This window comes from Mesoplodon bidens (assembly GCF_964165515.1).
Source record: "Mesoplodon bidens genome assembly, chromosome: 3".
In the NCBI taxonomy this organism is placed as follows: domain Eukaryota; kingdom Metazoa; phylum Chordata; class Mammalia; order Artiodactyla; family Ziphiidae; genus Mesoplodon; species Mesoplodon bidens.
In genome coordinates this window covers 73,338,545-73,358,847 of record NC_138178.1, presented here as the reverse complement: position 1 = coordinate 73,358,847, position 20,303 = coordinate 73,338,545, and the positions used below count along the sequence as shown (strand labels likewise).

The window sequence follows — 20,303 nt, the reverse complement described above, 5'->3', positions numbered from 1 at the left end:
GTAAGTGTAAAATATACACTGAATTTCAAGGACTTAGTATGGAAAAAAAGGATGAAAAATATCTCATTAATGATTTGTTTGTACTGATTGCTGAATCATTATATTAGCTTTAAATAATGATTTAATCCTTCCCTGATTAAAATACATACCAGACAAAATATACATCGGGAAAAATTGAAATGATAATATTTTGTTTGTATTATGTTAAATAGAATATATTATTAAATTACTTTCATCCGTTTCTTATTATTTTTAAAATGACACTACTAGATAACCTAACATTAGGTATGTGTGTGGCTCACATTATATTTTAATTGGACAGCATTGACCTAGAGAGAAAAATAAGGAAAAAAGAAGGAATCACCAAACAGTTGTACTTGTTTGAAAAATAAAACAGGACATCTCAGGAAGCATATTAAGTGTTGTTATTTAGAAAATAAAATACTGTGACTTCTGCTTTTGGCTATTATGGAAAAATAGGGAATAGATTATTCTATCATGTTAAACAAACAGAAAACTGGATAAAATATATTAAACTATAATTTTTAGACACTGTTCAGTAAGCTGCTTGGGACTGTGATTCCTAAGAAAAGGAAAATGAAGAAGGGAAGCCCTTCAACTGCCCCAGTTACTGCCTGGAGGAAGCTTCTAAGTTGAAGCGCAGCAAAGACCCCAAACAGAGCCCAGTGGTGCCAGTGAGTTGAGGAAACAGAGAGTTCACCAAAGCCAAGGAAGCTAGAATTTATGGGGCAGATTGCTGGTAAAAAAGGAGTTACACAGAGAGTGAGCTCCAGAGATCTGCAGTGGTGTCCCCTTCAGTCTTTGGCTGAGTACTGATCTGTGCATGTGTATGAGGAAACTACTGGAGGCCAGGCCAAGAACTACTAGAAAGGAGTTGGCAAAAAAAAACCTGGAACCCACATTGGCTTGGCCATTTGTTGTCTTCTCACCAGCCAGAGTAGAAAGAACTCTTAGTACATGGGTAGCAAAGAGAATACTATGAAGAACTCCACTTAATAGCCATAGACTAAAGGCTATTCTACTCTCATTTTCACAAAGCTTAAAAGCAGGCTTTGAAAGGATCAAACTTATTACAAGTAAGTTAACTTCATACAAAACCAAAATACACTAGTTTTACTACATAAAAAAAGCACTATTTGAAAGAATATAACAATATCCAGCATCTAACATAGGAAATTCAAAATGTCTGACAACCAATCAAAAATTACCAGGTTTGCAAAGAAGCTGGAAAATGTCACATAACTCAGAGAAAATTCAATAGAAACAGACCCAGAACTATCAGAGATGACAGAATTAGCAAACAAAGATGCTGACATAATTATTATAAGTATGCTCCAGGGACTTCCCTGGTAGTGCAGTGGTTAAGAATCCACCTCCCAATGCAGGGGACACAGGTTTGATCCCTGGTCCAGGAAGATCCCGCATGCTGCAGAGCAACTAAGCCTGTGAGCCACAACTGCTGAGCCTGCATTCTAGAGCCTGCGAGCCACAACTACTGACCCTGCGTGCCACAACTACTGAAGCCCACGCACCTAGAGTCCATGCTCCACAACAGGAGAGGCCACCACAATGAAAAGCCCGTGCACCAAAACAAAGAGTAGGCCCCACTCACCACAGCTGGAGAAGGCCAGCACACAGCGGCAAAGACCCAATGCAGCCATAAATAAATAAATAAATAAATAAATAAATAAATAAGCCCCATATATTCAAGGAGGTAGAGAAAAACATGAATATAATGAAAGAAATGGAAGATATTAAAAAGACCATATGTAATTTATAGAGATGAAAAATACAATATCTGAAATTTTAAAACACACTAGATAGGCTTAACTGTGGATTAGACACAGTAAAAGAAAAGATTAAAAAACTGAAGATGTAGCAATAGAAAATATTCAAAATGAAACTGATCAGAAATAAAAAGACTGAAAATGAATAGAACACCAATGATTTGTGGGCCAATAAACTGGTAATTGAAGTCCTAGAAGAAGACAGAAAAGAAAAGACAGAAGAAATTTTGAAAATTTTGTTGAAATCTGAATTTGATGAAAATTATAAACCCCACAGATTCAAGAAGCTCAACAAACCCCAAGTATAAAAGCATACCAAGGGCTTCCCTGGTGGCGCAGTGGTTGAGAGTCCGCCTGCTGATGCAGGGGGCACAGATTCGTGCCCCGGTCCAGGAAGATCCCACATGCCGCGGAGCGGCTGGGCCCGTGAGCCATGGCTGCTGAGCCTGCACGTCCAGAGACTGTGCTCCGCAACAGGAGAGGCCACAACAGTGAGAGGCCCATGTACCGCAAAAAAAAAAGCACACCAAGACATGTCATAATCACTGAAAATTAGTATTAAAGAGAAAATCTCAAAAGCAGCCAGAAGAAAACACATTATTTATAGTAACAAAAATAATAAGATAGCAACTTCTCACCAGAAAGTATGTAAGCCAGAAGACAATGCAGCAGCATCTCCAAAGTAGTGAAAGAAAAGGGAAAAAAGAAAAAAAAAGGAAAAATTAAAGACTTTTTCAGACAAACAAAAGTTGAGATAATTAATCACAAGCAGACCTGCACTATAAGAAATGAGTGTCTTCGTGGGGAAAAAAGAACAGAAAAAAAGATGATACCAGACAGATACTTACATTTACACAAAGGAATGAAGAGAGCCAGAAATGATATACATGTAGGGAAATATAAAAGACATTAAAATTTTTTTAATTTTTAAAATAATTAGTTGTTTAAAGCAAAAAAGCAATTTATAATATATAATTAATATTTATATATATTTATTTATTATTATTATTATTTTTTGCGGTACGTGGGCCTCTCACTGTTGTGGCCTCTCCTGTTGCAGAGCACAGGCTCCGGACGCGCAGGCTCAGCGGCCATGGGTCACGGGCCCAGCTGCTCCACGGCATGTGGGATCTTCCCGGACCAGGGCACGAACCCGTGTCCCCTGCATCGGCAGGCGGACTCTCAACCACTGTGCCACCAGGGAAGCCCTATATTTATATTTTTATATAAACATTATATATTATTATATATAATTAAATGCATGACAACGATAGCCCAAAGGACAGGAGAGAGTAAGTAAATAAATAGGGCAATGAAAGCCTTTGAAACTTCTATAAACAATACTGTTTCTGTGCCTGAGGAAGAAAACATGATTTACTTTACAGAAAGGGGAAAAGGATATATGTGCATATAGGTGGTGATTCCCAATCATGGGTATTTTTACATGGGAACATCTGGCAACATCTGGAGACAATTTTGGTTGTCATACTGTAGGTGAGAGTGCTACTAGCATCTGCTGAGTAGAGGCCAGGGATTCTGCTAAACATCCTACAGTGCACAGGACACCCCCTACAACAAATAATTATCTGGCACAGGATGTCTCTAGTGCCACTCACTGCTGAGAAGCCCTGAGCCAGAGACAGACCTGCTGATTTCAAGGATGCCTCTGGAACACATATCCCTCATGGGGGAGACAGGCAGTCAGCACTGCCGGGACCTGTGTGAAGACTGGGAGCCAGGAGGGCCGCCTTCTCCACCGGTGATGAGAGCAAGCAGATGAGGCACCAAATCTGCCACCTCCAGCACCTGCTTCCCAACAGCTTTCTGAAACCTCTTGGAAAGGCCTGGCCTGACCCCAAACCCCTTCATAGGGCAGTGACCACCTACTCACCCCTTCCCACTCCAGAAACCTGCAAGTGGCAGGTTTTCTCACCAAGCACCTAAGCAAAGTGTTTCAATGCCTCAGTGGGTGGGCTAGCATTCAGTAACCTATTTTCCGCAGCTCAAAAAGGATATACAGCATGAGAGAAATGAGTGTCTTGGGAGTGAGGGGGGAACAGGAAAATACAACTGGGATTGAGACTGACTCGGAAACCATGGAATGTTTGGTTCCATGATTATGACACTACCACATACTTCTCCAAACCTCACAGTTTAGAGAGTAATTTCATTTACATCATAGCATTTTATCCTTGCCACAACCCTGTAAGGAAGGTAAGGCAGTTATCAACTCGAATTACAGAACGGAGGGTGGAGACTCACATCAAGATGGCAGAGTAGGAGGACGCAGAACTTGCCTCCCCCCATGAACACATTGAAAATATACCTACACTTGGAAAAATTCTCACTGAAAACTAACTGAAAACTGGCAGAAAGAGTCCTGTACAACCAAGGCTGTAAGAAAGATACATGCGAAATCGGGCAGGAAGGAAAAAGAAGCAATTGGGTCGGTACCTGTGCCTCTGGGAGGGGACTCAGAGAAAAGGGAGATGACATGGGTGGAGACCCTGCCTGGGGAGTGAGCAGTTTGAGCCACATATTGGCCGCCTCAGCTCTGGGGTCCGACAAAGGGAAGATGAGACCCCTTGGCTAGTTGGAGGGCTGGTGGTACTAACAGAAGGGCTGAGGGAAGCCTGGACTCTGCTCATGAGGAGTGTGGGAATGCTTGCTTGCTCCCAAAGCAGGGCAGAAAGGGTGGATTGAGACCACATGGCTGGCTGACTGGTCTCCTGCGACCACCTCAGTGCGCACCCCAGCCTGAGCTGACCCAACACCCCAGCACTGTTTGCCTTGCATTGTAACTCCACATGGGAACATAGGCAGCCACAACCAAGGAAAAAGCTCAGCTGTGAGATGCTGTGGCAGCTCAAACCCTAAGCGGCATCTGAGCAGGGAGCAGGCAGCCATTCCTGGCGATTGCAAAGACAGTGCATCAGAGGCATATTATATCTCTGATGGCAGCCAGATTGCCACAGCCCCTGCCCTGCCCCTCACTAAATACCCACACCAGCCCTTCTTGCTCCAGCACTGCTCCCCGCTGGGGCTGAGTATGCCAGTGCTGGGAGGGGTGTACAGCACACACTTAAAAAGAGCTGTGCCAGCTCCACCTGACCCTCAGGGTTTCTGCTCCAGAAACTTGGGACATGACCCCACCCCCAACAGGGGGGTGACATCGACTGAGCAGAGACGAAGCCCTACCTCACACCTGGCTTTGGTCCTAGCCCTTCCTTCTCCAGGCCCACCTCCTACCAAGGTGATAGCTGCCAGTACACCCTGAGGAAAGACATGACTTGTGTTCATGGCAGATCCAACTCTCCCACCAAAGCCACTGGGCACATGCAGACTATATAGGGATGCTCCCACATAAGGACATCCCTTCAAGACCGCAGTAGGTAACTATTTCACCTAATTTCATAGAGAGAGGAAGATAAGCAAAATAAGACAGAGGAATTTGTTTCAATTGAAAGAGCAAGGAAAACCCCTGAAGAAAACAACACTAATGAAACAGAAATAAACAATTTACTAGATAAAGAATTAAAAGCATTAGTAATAAGAATGCTAACTGAATCAGGGAAAAGAACGGATGAACACAGTGAAAATTTTAACAAGGAACTAGAAAGTACAAAAAATAACCAGTCAGGACTTCCCTGGTGGTGCAGTGGTTAAGAATCCGCCTGCCAATGCAGGGGACACGGGTTCGAGCCCTGGTCCAGGAAGATCCCACATGCTGCAGAGCAACTAAGCCTGTGCACCACAACTACTGAGCCTGCACTCTAGAGCCCGCGAGCCACAACTACTGAGCCTGTGTGCTGCAACTACTGGAGCCTGAATGCCTAGAACCTGTGCTCCACAACAAGAGAAGCCACCGCAATGAGAAGCCCACACACCACGACAAAGAGTATCCCCTGATCGCCGCAACTAGAGAAAGCCTGCGCAAAGCAATGAAGACCCAGTGCAGCCAAAAGCAAATAAATAAAAATAAATAAATAAATTTATGTTAAAAAAAAGTAACCAGTCAGAACTGAAGAATACAATAACTGAAGTAAAAAACACACTAAAAGGAATGAACAGCAGACTAGATACAGAAGAACACATAAGTTATCTAGAAGATAGAAAAATGGAAATCACACAATCAAAACAGCAAAAAGAAAAAAATTCTTTTTCTTAGTGGAAATAGTTTAAGGGATCTCTGGGATATCATCAAGTATCCCAGAAGGAGAAGAGAGAGAAAAGGGGGTTGAAAATGTATTTAATGAAATTATGGCTGAAAACTTCCCAAACCTGAAGAAGGAAACAGATATCCAGGTACAAGAGGCACAGAAGATGAACCAAATAAGATGAACCCAAACAGACCCACACCAAGACATATCACAATTACAATGGCAAAAGTTAGAGATAAAGCGAGAATTCTAAAGGCAACAAGAAAAAAACAAAGTCATATACAAGGGAACCCCCATAAGGCTATCAGCTGATTTTTCTGCAGTGACTTAGCAGGCCAGAAGTGAGTGGCATGATATATTTAAAGCGCTGAAAGGGAAACCTTGCAAACTAGTGTACTCTACCCAGCAAGATTATCATTTAGAATACTAGTACAATGTTTGTGGGATTGTAAATTGGTGCAGCAACTATGGAAGACAGTATGGAGGTTCCTCAAAAACACTGAAAACACAATTACCATATGACCCAGCAATCCCACAGCAATTCCCATCGTATATCAGAAGAAAACAAACACACTAATTTGAAAAGATACATATACCCCAATTTTCATAGCAGCATTATTTACAACAGCCAAGACATGGAAGCAACCTAAGTAAGTGCTCATCAACAGAAGAACAGATAAAGAAGATGTGGTATATATATACAATGGAATATTACTCAGCCATTATTAAAAAAGAATGAAATTCTGCCATTTGCAACAACATGAATGGACCTAAAGAGTATTATGCTTAGTGAAATAAGTCAGACAAACACTCTATGTTATTTACATGTGGAATCTAAAAGATAAAACAAATGAATGTATATAACAAAACAGAAATGGACTCACAGATCAAACTAGTGGTTACCAGTGGGGAGAAGGGAGGGGGGAGGGGCAGATAGGGGTATGCGACCAAGAGACACAAACTACTATGTAGAAAATAAATAAGCAACAAGGATATATTGTACAGCATGGGGAAATATAGCCATAAATGGAATATAATCTATAAACATATTGAATCATTATATTGTACACTTGAAACTAATATAATATTGTAAATCAACTATACCTCAATTAAAAAACAAAGAAAGAAAGAAAACAGAGGGTGAAAAAATAAATAACTTCTCTAAGGCCTCACATCTCAGTGTTTGGGAAGCCATACCCATTGATCTTTAGTCTGCCTCCCTACAGAGGGTAAATGCAATCCTCTTTGTGGGGGCTGGCGTTAGGTTCGGGGTACGGCAGGCAGAGATCAGAGGCCATGTGGACACCATGATGCACAGCCCAGAAACCCCTTCAGGACCACAGCTCTAATTTCCCAGCTATGGGAGCTCCCAGCTATGGGAGCTCCCAGCTGTGTCCTTCTCTGGTCTTATCCTTGGCTGAAAGGAGCTCCCTTGACCAGAGTTATGCCCCTTTCCACAGGGCAGCCCACGTCCAGTAACAGGCTAATGTGGGGGTACAGAGGTCTGGCCCCTTTGCTTCAACTGGGATATCTCTGAAGGGCCACTCAGCTCTACAGTGCTCTGTAGGGTTGGCTGAGGCCTTTGTAGCAATTGCATCACAGTTTAATTTCTCCCTCTGCCCAGTCCAGCTTCTTCCCCTACCTCACAGGTGTGGAATCCCAGAGTACCCCTAAAAGCCTTCTGTGTATACACATGCGCACACACACACAAATACTCACAACTGATATGGGGAAGAAACAATGGCTACAGAAAGTAGACAAAGTTTGATTGTCTCTTCTATGCATTCATTGAGTTTTACCCTCCCCTCATTATTCATTTTCTGGACAGCCAAGATCTTGGGGTCTCAAGGAGGCTGGACTTTCTCTACACTCTTCACACCATCTCACACCCAGAGAAGTGAGTAAATTGATTGTTAGGGGTGCAGGGAGGTTGACTGGCTTCTATCAAATCATGATGTAAGTAGCCACCCGGTGTAGCTACTGGGTGGGCCCAGTACTGACTTTAGACTGTGTCCCCATTGTGGCCAGGCCTCAGCGCAGTACTCCAGAGACTGGGTCAGAGGTCCCAACCCAGCCAATGAGTAAGAACTGCCAATCCCATTCCCTTAGAAGATCTGACCACAGTCTCCAGGTTCACACCAAAAACATTACAGAAGTATACCTACAGGCCTGAGCTGCTTCGAGCAACATTGAGGAAATGACAGGTCTCAGGGCAGGCCTGCAGAACATGCTTCAGAGCCACAGGAAGAGGGTACGTGCCCAGTGCTGCTCGCTTTAAGATTTCCTGAGTCTGCCGCGTGTGGCAAGGAGACACCATTTGCAGAAAACAGTCCCACTGAGAGTCAGAGTTCCACAGATGGCATGCTTGTTATTCCCCAAAACAGAACTCAGATAAAGCCATCTGCATCATAAATCATTCAAGCACTAAAGCCCACATGATAAATCAAAATGAAAATGTTTTTAAAAGGAACTAATTTTATCCATATCTACAAACAGAATGAGTTTTCAGGAATAGGGTTCCTTTTGTGTTACATAAAGCTCCCTTCTGAGACTTCTGTAGTGGGGGGTGGGACCTCGCCCCACACAGGGAGGGGTGCAGCCACAGAAAACTGGGAGGTAAACAGGGACAGTGTTGGCCAGGGCACACTCTCCCCCCACACCTGCTCTTACCAATCTCTCTGCCCCAAGAGGCCATTAATAAAGCTTTCACATACTGGTGTGAATGAGTAGATTTATTAACAAGCCATGAATTGTGCTTGTCCCCTTGTCTAGGCTGATACAGAAACAGAAACTCAAGTTCCATATACAACATCTGTGTGTGTATGTGTGTTTACGTGCATGTGCTTGTGTGTCTGTTTTTCTACTAAATGAAGAATATCCATTCCTTTCAGGAATATATAAAAACCCATCGCATTTTGTGAAATTATTTTTAAAACCGTGGGTACAAGAGATGTCAGAGCTTCTTTTACCTCTTTACTTTTCACCCATAGCTCACCCTCCTTTTCAGCTTCAGCGAAATACCATCAGGGGAGCATCAGGTCAACATTTGGGACAGAGGAAAGAAAGGCAGGATTTAAGTACCCATTGTTATCCTCAAAAATGCTTCATGGGACAGCTCTCACCTGAACAAGTCCCTTCCTTTTATAACAGCTTCAGTTAACCTCTTGTCCATCAAACGACCTGCATAGTCCAGTAACTCCAAGAACAGTATCTTGAAAACCATTGTTAGAAAACACATAAGACAAAAAAGTTAAGAGCACACACAAAGGGAGCCAATATGTGATAAAGTAAGTATGGAAAATCACTGTAGTAAAATTACATAATTCATGGGCAATTGCAGGGAAGGGAGGTCCGCCATTTTTTTAAACTTATTTATTTGTTTATTTTTGGCTGTGTTGGGTCTTCATTGCACGCGGGCTTTCTCTAGTTGCGGCAAACTGGAGCTACTCTTCATTGTGGTGCGCGGGCTTCTCATCGTGGTGGCTTCTCTTGTTGCGGAGCACGGGCTCTAGAGCGCAGGCTCAGTAGTTGTGGCGCACGGGCTTAGTTGCTCCACGGTATGTGGGATCTTCCCGGACCAGGGCTCGAACCCGTATCTCCTGCATTGGCAGGCAGATTCTTAACCACTGTACCACCAGGGAAGCCCCAGGTCTGCCATTTTTAAACAGACACCGAGCATCTGAAATCTTCTAGAGGGAACAGGCCCCACTCAGCTGCCGGCACCCAGCTGCTTTCCATGCCTCCAAAGGAAGAGAGGGTGGATTGAAGAAAACTGAAATAAAATCTTGTTTTATGACCATGCCAGTGTAAGAAAATGCCTGCATAATGTTATCCTGGTGTGGAAAAGAGGTATTCACTGAGAAGGTTGCTGGGGGTTCCAGTCCTGATTTGCACGGCCTTACGAAGTCCCTTTCTCCCTCTGAGCCTCCATTTTCCCTTTTAGCAGGTGACCCCCTCCTTCCAGTTCTGGGCCGCTTCTATCTCCATTGTGAGTGTGAGGTTGGGTCTTCTCCCAAGCAACCACCTTGGTGCCCTGGCTGTACCTGTGGGTCTATTTCGGAGGCCTCCCAGTCGAAGGCAAAGCAACAAGAATTCCGTTGGGGGCATAGAGCTGGGAAGAGGCCAGTTTACTTGTAGGGCTTGGCTCTTACACATGATACATTTTCCCCCCTTTCTTTATTATCTTAGAACCATTCAGATGATTGCCTAGTCTGCTATGACTCCTTTAAACAACTCTACACTTCAGGTTTATTTAAAACAAAAAACACACAAAATAGGTTTATGACTGATTTAAGCCAGAAAATCCCCTAATGGGAATATCCTTAATGAGATTTTCTAAAGAGAACCCTCTATGAATAGCTGGAATTAATTGATTATTTGTAAGGTAACCAAGCAAAGTTTATGATAAGATCATGAAGTTTGTGGGAATGGAGTGTAAGCCACACTAAACACACACACACCCACACACAGATGCACACTATTCCTGGGGAGGCAGAGAGCACAGAATTAGTCTCAGGAGTCCCCACTCCTGTGTGACCTTGGGTAAGGCACGTCCCTTCCTCACTCAGCTCTCTCTTCCTCCATACAAGAGAGACTACCATCTACATGAACACGAGTGGTAAGCCGCAGTAGCAAGGCTGTGAGAAGGGTCCTGGTGTCCTGGTAGACATTTAGTGGTCTTCTTCTAGCTCTAAAATCCTATGGGATTCTTTATTTTGTGGCTGGGCTGAACATGTAGTATAGAATATTCAAATTTGAAATTCTTTGAGCCCAGCAACTTTGCAAAGTTATTTTTGTTATCAAATTTTACAAATTCCACTGTTGTTTCTTGAATAGATTGTTAATCTAGTTAATCTATATAAATATCCAGAAATATGGAAATATAAACCAATAGCATTTTTCTAACACTCTCAGTAGTCAGCCTTTGTGGTATTTTTAAAATGTCTTGTTCAGCAAATGGCAGTTTTTACATCCACTATTGCCTACTAACAAAAGAGACTTGAAGTCTTCTTGGAAGTTACAGATTTTGTATTTCTTCCCTAATATGCTGATATCTGAGAAAATGTGTCAAAAAGTACCATCTAGAATGTGAGTCATGAAAGTCAACTGGCAGAAGACAGCTTAGGAAACTATCATTAGAGCCACTGGTAGAAAGTCTAGGACTCTGACCACTGACATCAGCTGCAGCCTTATTTAAGCAAATGGAAGAGAGAGCTTGAGTGACAGCAAACTGTCAGGCCACTTGGAATTCACAAGGTCTCTGCCCAAGGAACCCGTGTATATTGTAACAGTGACAGTGATGATGGCAGCTAATGTTTATCATGTGCGCACTGGATGCCAGATGCTGTTCTAAGGGCTTTCTCCTGTAAGGGAGGCACTAATATCATCAGCCCCATGTTACAGGTGAGGAAACTGAGGCACTAAATAGAAATAATATGCCCAAGATCACACAGCCATAAATGGGAGAGCTAAGATTTGAATCTACACAGAGCCTGTAGTCTTAGCTATTACCTTAAATGTTTCACTAGGAAGTAAAAATTATTAAAAATAAAAAATTACTTAAAAAATAATTACAAAACTGTTTTTATGCTTTTAAAAAGTTCAAAAATAACTTGAAGGATCAGTCTGTCTTTTAATCTACTATCTTGATTACTCAATTTGTTTCTGTACTCACTATTTTTTACTCCATACAAGTATTTTAAATTAATTTTCTGGTTATTAATTTTCTTCTCTGAATAATTAGAAAAGGTGAAGTATTACAAGTTAAGAGACTCAGGCGTTGCCATGCAATTACTGTGTGAATTTGGTTGAGGCCTCAGTTTCCTCATGTTTATTAGAGGGTTCCTTTCTTTAACTGAAACAGTTCAGCATGTGTAAATGTCATTCTGTGAACTTAAGAGACACTGCCTGTCGAGAGCAGATGGCTGGAGCCAGTGGCCAAGGGGCTGGCTTCTCCAGCCTGGCTGTAAGGGCTGCAGGCTACAGCTCCACCTCCACGTCTTGGCGATGAACCAGTCTAAGATGTCACAGAAACATGCTCGAGCTGGCCAGCACTCAGTATGATATTTAGAAAGAAGAAAATAAAAGCTTAAGAATGATCAAGTTCTTTTAAGTAATATTAAACAAAAGCATGCTATGCTTCTTCTAATTTCCTCTGAAAGCACTTCTCATGTTTGCGAAGAGAATGACAGGTTGAATATGTCAGCCCGTCATACTTCCGGATGTGATGTGTGGGCTGGTAGTTCATCACAAATTCATCCACTTTATAGGAACCAGTTAAGTTTCAGTGCCAACTCTTGTTCTCAAACAGCAAGATGACTGCTAACTATGGTGTGTATATGTTAGTGGCCTGAAATTACAGTGATATTGTTATTTTAAGGTAGCAAATGGTAGAAGGTCCTCACTCATCATATGCATGCGACAATATTATTGTTTAGGGAAAATAAGATGTGAATACTTCAAAAAATCGCTGTTTTTAAGAATAATCACTTCTGTCTTTTCAGTCTACCATGCAAATTCATAGAGACCATAAACAGATTAATAAATTATTTTGTAACTTGCCATCCAAATTATTTATTCATTTACATTTTCAAAATTACTTATTAGGGCCCTGTCAGACATAAAGAACTTGAAAAGACAAATTCTCAATTGCTGTTATAGGATTAAAAAGAAAGCTTTTTTGGAGGCCTACAAGCCTCTGTAATTCCATTTTTTAAATATCAAGAATTAGTCACCTTGGTAACAATTGTGGTGTGTATGAAATGCTAAATATTTATTAAATAGAATTGAAAACTGACTTGTTAGTTGTTCCTCTAAAAATTCAACTCCTGCCTCTGTCCCTCTCCTCCCCTTTGCAATGCAACTATGCCTTCAAACAGCATTCTTTAAAAGTCGGCTTTATGGCTTTGGAGGAAGAAGCTGATTTCACAGCCAGATTTGCCACTGCTGTGGAAAACAGAGTGCACATGCAAGCCAGCTGAAGTCATGCGGACTGCAAGGATTAGGGCCGCGGGGGCCTCCACTGCTGCTGTCAAATTGCAATTGGAAACAGCTTTTCCAAAGTACAGCATGAGAAATCAGGAATTCCTGTCCACAGCTCCCCAACCCACTGGGTTTTTATCAGGCTTGGTACAACCCATTAGAGATCAGAAATATGAAAATCATGATGAAACCAAACAAGAGTATTTTCTGGTTTCCAAGTTTTGTTCTGCCTGGATCCCTTCCAAGCCCATAATTACTGTCACTCACCAGTTAATAAGGGAACCATTTCTGCCTAGGGACAGGAGCTCCAGCAAGGCTGGACCCAAAGGTCAGGCAGGCTCAGTTCAGTGACCTGCCTTCTGTCCAACCCCTGGATGTGCAAATTGTCTAACTGCTCAAATTCTTCAGTTTATCTCAGTTACTTGAACTATATCTGTCACTTAGGGATAAAATAACTTTTGCAGAGATCATAGAAAAACTATTTAGAACATTAATAAACTAGAACCATTCAATGAATTTTTTTTTTTTTTTTGGCACTCCAGCTTTAAAGGAAAGAATCTACTCTCAGGAAAACAAGCTCAAGTCAGTAATTTAGTTTAAAAAAGTAAAAAAACTTTCAGGATTTGGCTTGAGATTAATGCAGATGTAGCCCAATTTCCTATACCTCTGTCTAGATTTAGAAGATCTGGAGGTCAATTATGACCACATCCACTTCATTTGTCAGCTCTTCAGTGATCTTTGAGACACAATTGCTAAAGCAGGAAAATGAATTAATCAGAGAGTTGATCAAAAAATGAGCTTATCTGATAAATTACCAGCATACCTGTTACCTATGAGTCACTCATTCTGGTCACGACACAATGCTGTGTTATACATGGATTAGGTAACACCCAAAGTGGGCCAGCTGTAACTTTTTACCTTGAAAGATTCTTAATTAAAATTCCCTTGGATGTATGATTTCCAGGCAAGGAAGGAGCTGTGATTTGATTTTTTTTTTAACATGCCTTAAAGACTCCAGTCAAATTCCATCTATTCAATGAAACTTTCCCTGGTCCCCTAATTTCTCTTTTGTCTTTCTCAGCAAGTTTCTGGGACCTCTCTTCAGCACAGGACATTCTGTACAATATATGTAAGTTGCTAGTAGGTGAATATTCCCCGACTATATGCTGGGCTGTTTCCCCAAAGGCAGTGATTATGTCTTACTCATTTCTGAAGCCCTCTCCTCCCTTGTTTTGAAATTAAAAACTAGAATTCAAAACAAAACAAATAGAAAAGCCCCTTCTATTGTCTAAAATGTATTATTAATTTCTTAGGGAAGAAGATGTTTTCAGAAAAAAGTATAGGCAAATGATGGACAAAGTTTCAGAGAGGAAGAGAAAGCTCAGGGGGAGAGCATTATGTGCAAATTGGATGTTCAGCAAAGGTAAACAAACCAAGGATCCGAAACAGTACCCAACTATCACCATAAAGCTTGCCCCAAACTGGAGCAAATTTAGACTTATTAGGACATTCTTTAAGAAGCCGTATTCAATTTTTGGACAGAAATTTTTCAAAAAAAAGCCTTGTCCTCTAATAAAAGCAATTTCTTAAGAACACCTTAGAAATCTACTTAATGAAAAATCTATAGTTTGGAGAAACTTTTATCAAGAATGATCAAATCAAGAAAAAAATTCTGGTTAACTATAAATTAAGTAGAATGTTCCACCAGCTGGGCCTCACCTTTAATCTGGCAATGAAATCTATTTGTTAAGAGCAATAAGACTTGAACAGCCCTTACCTTCGTGAATATACATCTTTTGAGCATCTTCAGGATGAAGTAACCCCAGTAAAGATTAAGAATTTGCAGGACCATGAGCTGTAGGTTGAGGAAGATGCATGAAAAGAAAGGCTCAAGGTACTGCAGAGGCAGAATCAGCGTGTAATACAAAATCCTGAAAAACCAAACAGATGAGAGTATTTCATTATAGTCAAAGTACTTGTGAATTTTCAGTGAGAAAACAAATACTTTATCTCCCAAGGCATACAACACTTATTTCATTCCTAATGATGTCCAGGAAAGCCTCAAGAGAAAACAATATGATAATATTACCTTATATATCATTATTGGCAAGCCACAAAAAAATACAGCCTGCCTCCTGGGAGAAAAGTTAAAGCAAATGGAATTTTTATGCCACGCTGCCTACACTCCAATGTTTCTCTACCTCGGTTTCCTCTCTGCAAAGAAATGAGTGTACACTAACCCCACTCACCTTCTCAGGATTGGATAACATGAGATAATGCATGTGTATATGGGGTTATTATTGCCTTTTGACACAATCTCATTTATTTGGCATCAAAAGTGAATGAGGGAAAAAAAAAGTGAGAGGAATTCTACAAGAGTAAATTTTGTGGATAAAAGAGACTTTTTAAGGAAGCAAAAATTCTGTTATTACTTCTACTTCCACTTTCTAAAGTGAATTGCATACTTTATTAATTTCATAAACAGACTCCTGGACACAATTTGAACTGCCCTCAATGACCAGAATGCACAGTGCCTTCAGATACAATTGCAGTATGGAGGCTGTTTGTTGTCTTCCCAAACTGCATACACTGCTAGGATTTTAGAGTTCCTGGATAGGTTTGTTTGTAAGTATATTATTCGAATTATAAAAATAATTTATTCATATAAAATTGGAACAATAAGAAAGTTGCCCATAAAATCATGATTTTAAACAAATAATCCTGTAATTTTTGTGTGTTATCTTCTATTTTTTCCTACATATATTTATTTTAATTTTATTTTTAAATTAAAATATAGTAAAATTGACTATTTTGGGGTGTGCAGTTCTACGAATTACAATATGTGCACAGATTTGTGTAACTACCACCACATTATGGAGACAGGGCAGTTCCATCATCCCCCAAACACCAGTGCTGTCCCTTTGTAGTCACATCCCCAGGCCTAACACTCGGCAACCCCTTATCTATTCTCCATCCCTTTAATTTTGTCTTGTCAAGAAGGCCATTCAAATGGAATCATACAGTGTGTCAGCTTTTGAGACTGCCTTCTTTCACTCAGCATAGAGCCTTTGAGATTCATGCAAGTTGTGGGTATCAACAGCACGCTCCTTTTTTTTTTTTTTTTTTTTTTTTTTTTTGCGGTATGCGGGCCTCTCACTGTCGTGGCCTCTCCCGTTGCGGAGCACAGGCTCCGGACATGCAGGCCCAGCGGTCACGGCCCACGGGCCCAGCCGCTCCGCGGCACACGGGATCCTCCCGGACCGGGGCACGAACCCGTGTCCCCCGCCTCGGCAGGCGGACTCTGCTCCTTTTTTTTTTTTATTACTGAGTTGCATTCCATTGTGTAGATGTACCCATTACGGAACATTTGTATTATTTCCAGTTTTTGACAATTATGGACAGAACTGCTATAAATATTTATGTACAGGTTTTTGTGTGCACATAAGTTTTCATTTCTCAAGGGTAAATACATAGGGTTGGGATTGTTGGGTATCACACTGCAAGTATATGTTTAACTTTATAAGAAACTGAAAAGCTGTTTCCCAGAGTGGCTGTTTTGCATCCCCACCAGCAACGTACGAGAGCTCCAGTTGCTGCTCATCCTGAGCAGCGCTTACTATTGTCCTATAGAGACTTTGACACTGTAGTAAAAGTAGCACGCGTGGGATCTTATGTTCAATTCCATTTAACTTTAAATCAAAAACATTTTACCCGAAAAACTTGGTGTATATTGTCTTTCCCAAATCAAAGTTTATTTCTTTAGATGTGTATGTTCCTAAAGGTGAGAATACTATTCCAAGGCATACATTAAAAGTATAGAAGTTCAAGGTTATATTAAAAGCTATTAAGACTTTACCAGATTATTTTCCAAAATTATAACAATTTAGAAGGCGACCAGCAATTTATGAAAGAAGGGTTTTATTGAACCCCCCTAACGAGTATTAAGTGGGTTTAAAATTTGCTAATTTAAAAAATAAAACAATTCTTTTAACATCTTTATTGGAGTATAATTGCTTTACAATATTGTGTTAGTTTCTGATGTATAACAAAGTGGATCAGATATATGTATACATATATCCCCATATCCCCTCCCTCTCGCGTCTCCCTCTCACCCTCCCTATCCCACCCCTCTAGGTGGTCACAAAGCACTGAGCTGACCTCCCTGTGCTATGCAGCTGCTTCCCACTAGCTATCTGTTTTACATTTCATAGTGTATATATGACAGTGCTACTCTCTCACTTCGTCCCAGCTTACCCTTCCCTCTCCCTGTATCCTCAAGTCTATTCTCTACATTTGTGTCTTTATTCCTATCCTGCCCCTAGGCTCATCAGAACCATTTTTTTTAGATTCCATATATATGCGTTAGCATACAGTATTTGTTTTTCTCTTTCTGACTTACTTCACTCTGTATGACAGACTCTAAGTCCATCCACCTCCCTGCAAATAACTCAATTTCATTTCTTGTATATATGTGCCACATCTTCTTTATCCATTCATCTGTCAATGGACACTTAGGTTGCTTCCACGTCCTGGCTATTGCAAACAGTGCTGCAGTGAACATTGTGTTACAGGTCTCTTTTTGAATTATGGTTTTCTCAGGGTATATGCCCAGTAGTGGGATTGCTAAGTCATATGGTAGTTCTATTTTTAGTTTTTTAAGGAACCTCCATACTGTTCTCCATAGTGGCTGTATCAATTTACATTCCTACCAAAAGTGCAAGAGGGTTCCCTTTTCTCTACATTCTCTCCAGCATTTATTGTTTGTAGATTTTTTGATAATGGCCATTCTGACTGGTGTGAAGTGATACCTCACTGTAGGTTTGATTTGCATTTCTCTACTAATTAGTGAGGTTGGGCATCCTTTCATGTGTTTTTTGGCCATCGTATATCTTCTTTGGAGAAATGTCTGTTTAGGTCTTCTATTTTTGGATTGGGTTGTTTAATATTGAGCTGCATGAGCTGCTTGTAAATTTTGGAGATTAACCTTTTGTCAGTTGCTTCATTTGCAAATATTTTCTCCCATTCTGAGGGTTGCCTTTTGCCTTATTTATGGTTTCCTTTGTTGTGCAAAAGCTTTTAAGTTTCATTAGGTCCCATTTGTTTACTTTTGTTTTTATTTCCATTTCTCTAGGAGGTGGGTCAAAAAAGACTTTCCTGTGATTTATGTCATAGAGTGTTCTGCCTATGTTTTCCTCTAAGAGTTTTATAGTGTCTGGTCTTACACTATTAGGTCCTTGCTGAGTAATCTTGGTTGTAGGTTTTTCCCTTTCATCACTTTAAAAATGTCCTGCCACTCCCTTCTGGCTTGCAGAGTTTCTGCTGAAAGATCAGCTGTTAACCTTATGGGGATTCCCTTATATGTTGTTTGTTGCTTTTCCCGTGCTGCTTTTAATATTTTTTCTTTGTATTTAATTTTTGATAGTTTGATTAATATGTGTCTTGGTGTGTTTCTCCTTGCATTCATCCTGTATGGGACTCTGTGTGCTTCCTGTACTTGACTATTTCCTTTCCCATGTTAGGGAAGTTTTCAACTATAATCTCTTCAAACATTTTCTCAGGCCCTTTCTTTTTCTCTTCTTCTTCTGGGACCCCTATAATTCAAATGTTGGTGTGTTTAATGTTGTCCCAGAGGTATCTGAGACTGTCCTTAATTCTTTTCATTCTTTTTTCTTTACTCTGCTCTGCAGCAGTTATTTCCACTATTTTATCTTCCAGGTCACTTATCCATTCTTCTGCTTCAGTTATTCTGCTATTGATTCCTTCTAGAGAATTTTTAATTTCGTTTATTGTGTTGTTCATCATTGTCTGTTTGCTCTTTAGCTCTTCTAGGTCCTTTTTAAATGTTTCTTGTATTTTCTCCATTCTATTTCCAAGATTTTGGATCATCTTTACTATCATTATTCTGAATTCTTTTTCAGGTAGACTGTCTATTTCCTCCTCATTTGTTTGGTCTGGTGGGGTTTTACCTTGTTCCTCAAGCTGCTGCATATTTCTCTGTCTTCTCATTTTGTTTAACTTACTGTGTTTGGGGTCTCCTTTTCACAGGCTGCAGGTTAATAGTTCCTGTTGTTTTTGGTGTCTTCCCCCAGTGGGTGAGGTTGGTTCAGCGGCTTGTGTAGGCTTCTTAGTGGAGGGGACTGGTGCCTGTGTTCTCGTGGGTGGGGCGGGATCTTGTTCTTCTGGTGGGCAGGGCCACTCCTGGCAGTGTGTTTTGGGGTGTCTGTGAACTTAGTATGTCTTTAGGCAGCCTCTCTGCTAATGGGTGTGGTTGTGTTCCTGTCTTGCTAGTTGTTTGGCATGGGGCGTCCAGTCCTGGAGCTTGCTGGCCATTGGGTGGAGCTGGGTCTTAGCATTGAGATGGAGATCTCTCGGAGAGCTCTCACTGATTGATATTACATTGGGCCAGGAGGTCTCTGGTGGTCCAATGTCCTGGACTAGGCTCTCCCACCTTGGAGGCTCAGGCCTGACACCTGGCCGCAGCACGAAGACCCTGCCAGCCACACGGCTCAGAAGAAAAGAAGAAGAAAAAAAAAACAAGAACAGATAGAACCCCAAACCAAATGGTAAAAAAAAAAAAACGAGGGGGGAGACATGAGACAGCAGGATACAGTGTGGGGGCTGACTTGGGGTTTCACCTGAGGCTTCCTTCCACCCCTGGCTACCGAGCTGCAGAGAAGGCAGGAGCTGCTGCCCCTGCAGGCTGCCCCATCCTCCCTCCAAAACAATTTCAACTTGCATTTTTTGCAGCCTTTGACAGTTCCTTTTGACAGTCTGCTTAGTAGCTCTATTTCCTTTCTTTGTGAGTTATTAGTATAAGACCTTTATTCAAAAAGCAATAATATGGGACTTCCCTGGTGCCAGAGTGGTTAAGAATCCACCTGCCAATGCAGGGGACACGGGTTCGAGCCCTGGTCCAAGAAGATCCCACATGCCACGGAGCAACTAAGCCCGTGCACCACAACTACTGAACCTGTGCTCTAGAGCCCGTGAGCCACAACTACTGAGCCCGTGTGTCACAACTACTGAAGCTGCGCACCTAGAGTCCGTGCTCCGCAACAAGAGAAGCCACCGCAATGAGAAGTCCATGCACTGCAACGAAGAGTAGCCCCCGCTTGCCACAACTAAAGGAAGCCCGTGCATAGCAATGAAGACCCAATGCAGCCAAAAATGAATTAAAAAAAAAAAGGGAGTCAAGATGGCGCTGAAAGCATTGGGTTAGAATTCCACTCCAGCCAATTGTTTGACATGTGATTAAAGGCAACCCTTGCTGAGGGTGAGGAGTTGAATAGTAGATTTACAGAGACTACTGGTGGTTCTGGATATTTGCTAAAGAAAATAAGAGGGGAGAAGTTGC

General features: G+C 41.4%; 1 protein-coding gene across 1 annotated transcript in view; it reads right to left on the bottom strand.

Annotated features, from left to right (window-relative positions):
• The window catches only part of CERS3 (ceramide synthase 3), a 98,321-nt gene that overhangs the window by 20,474 nt on the left and 57,544 nt on the right, over positions 1-20,303 (bottom strand). The window contains exon 10 of the mRNA XM_081230174.1: positions 14,727-14,880. Within this exon, the coding sequence (XP_081086300.1) occupies positions 14,727-14,880 (154 nt within the window). The remainder of the gene's footprint in view (positions 1-14,726; positions 14,881-20,303) is intronic.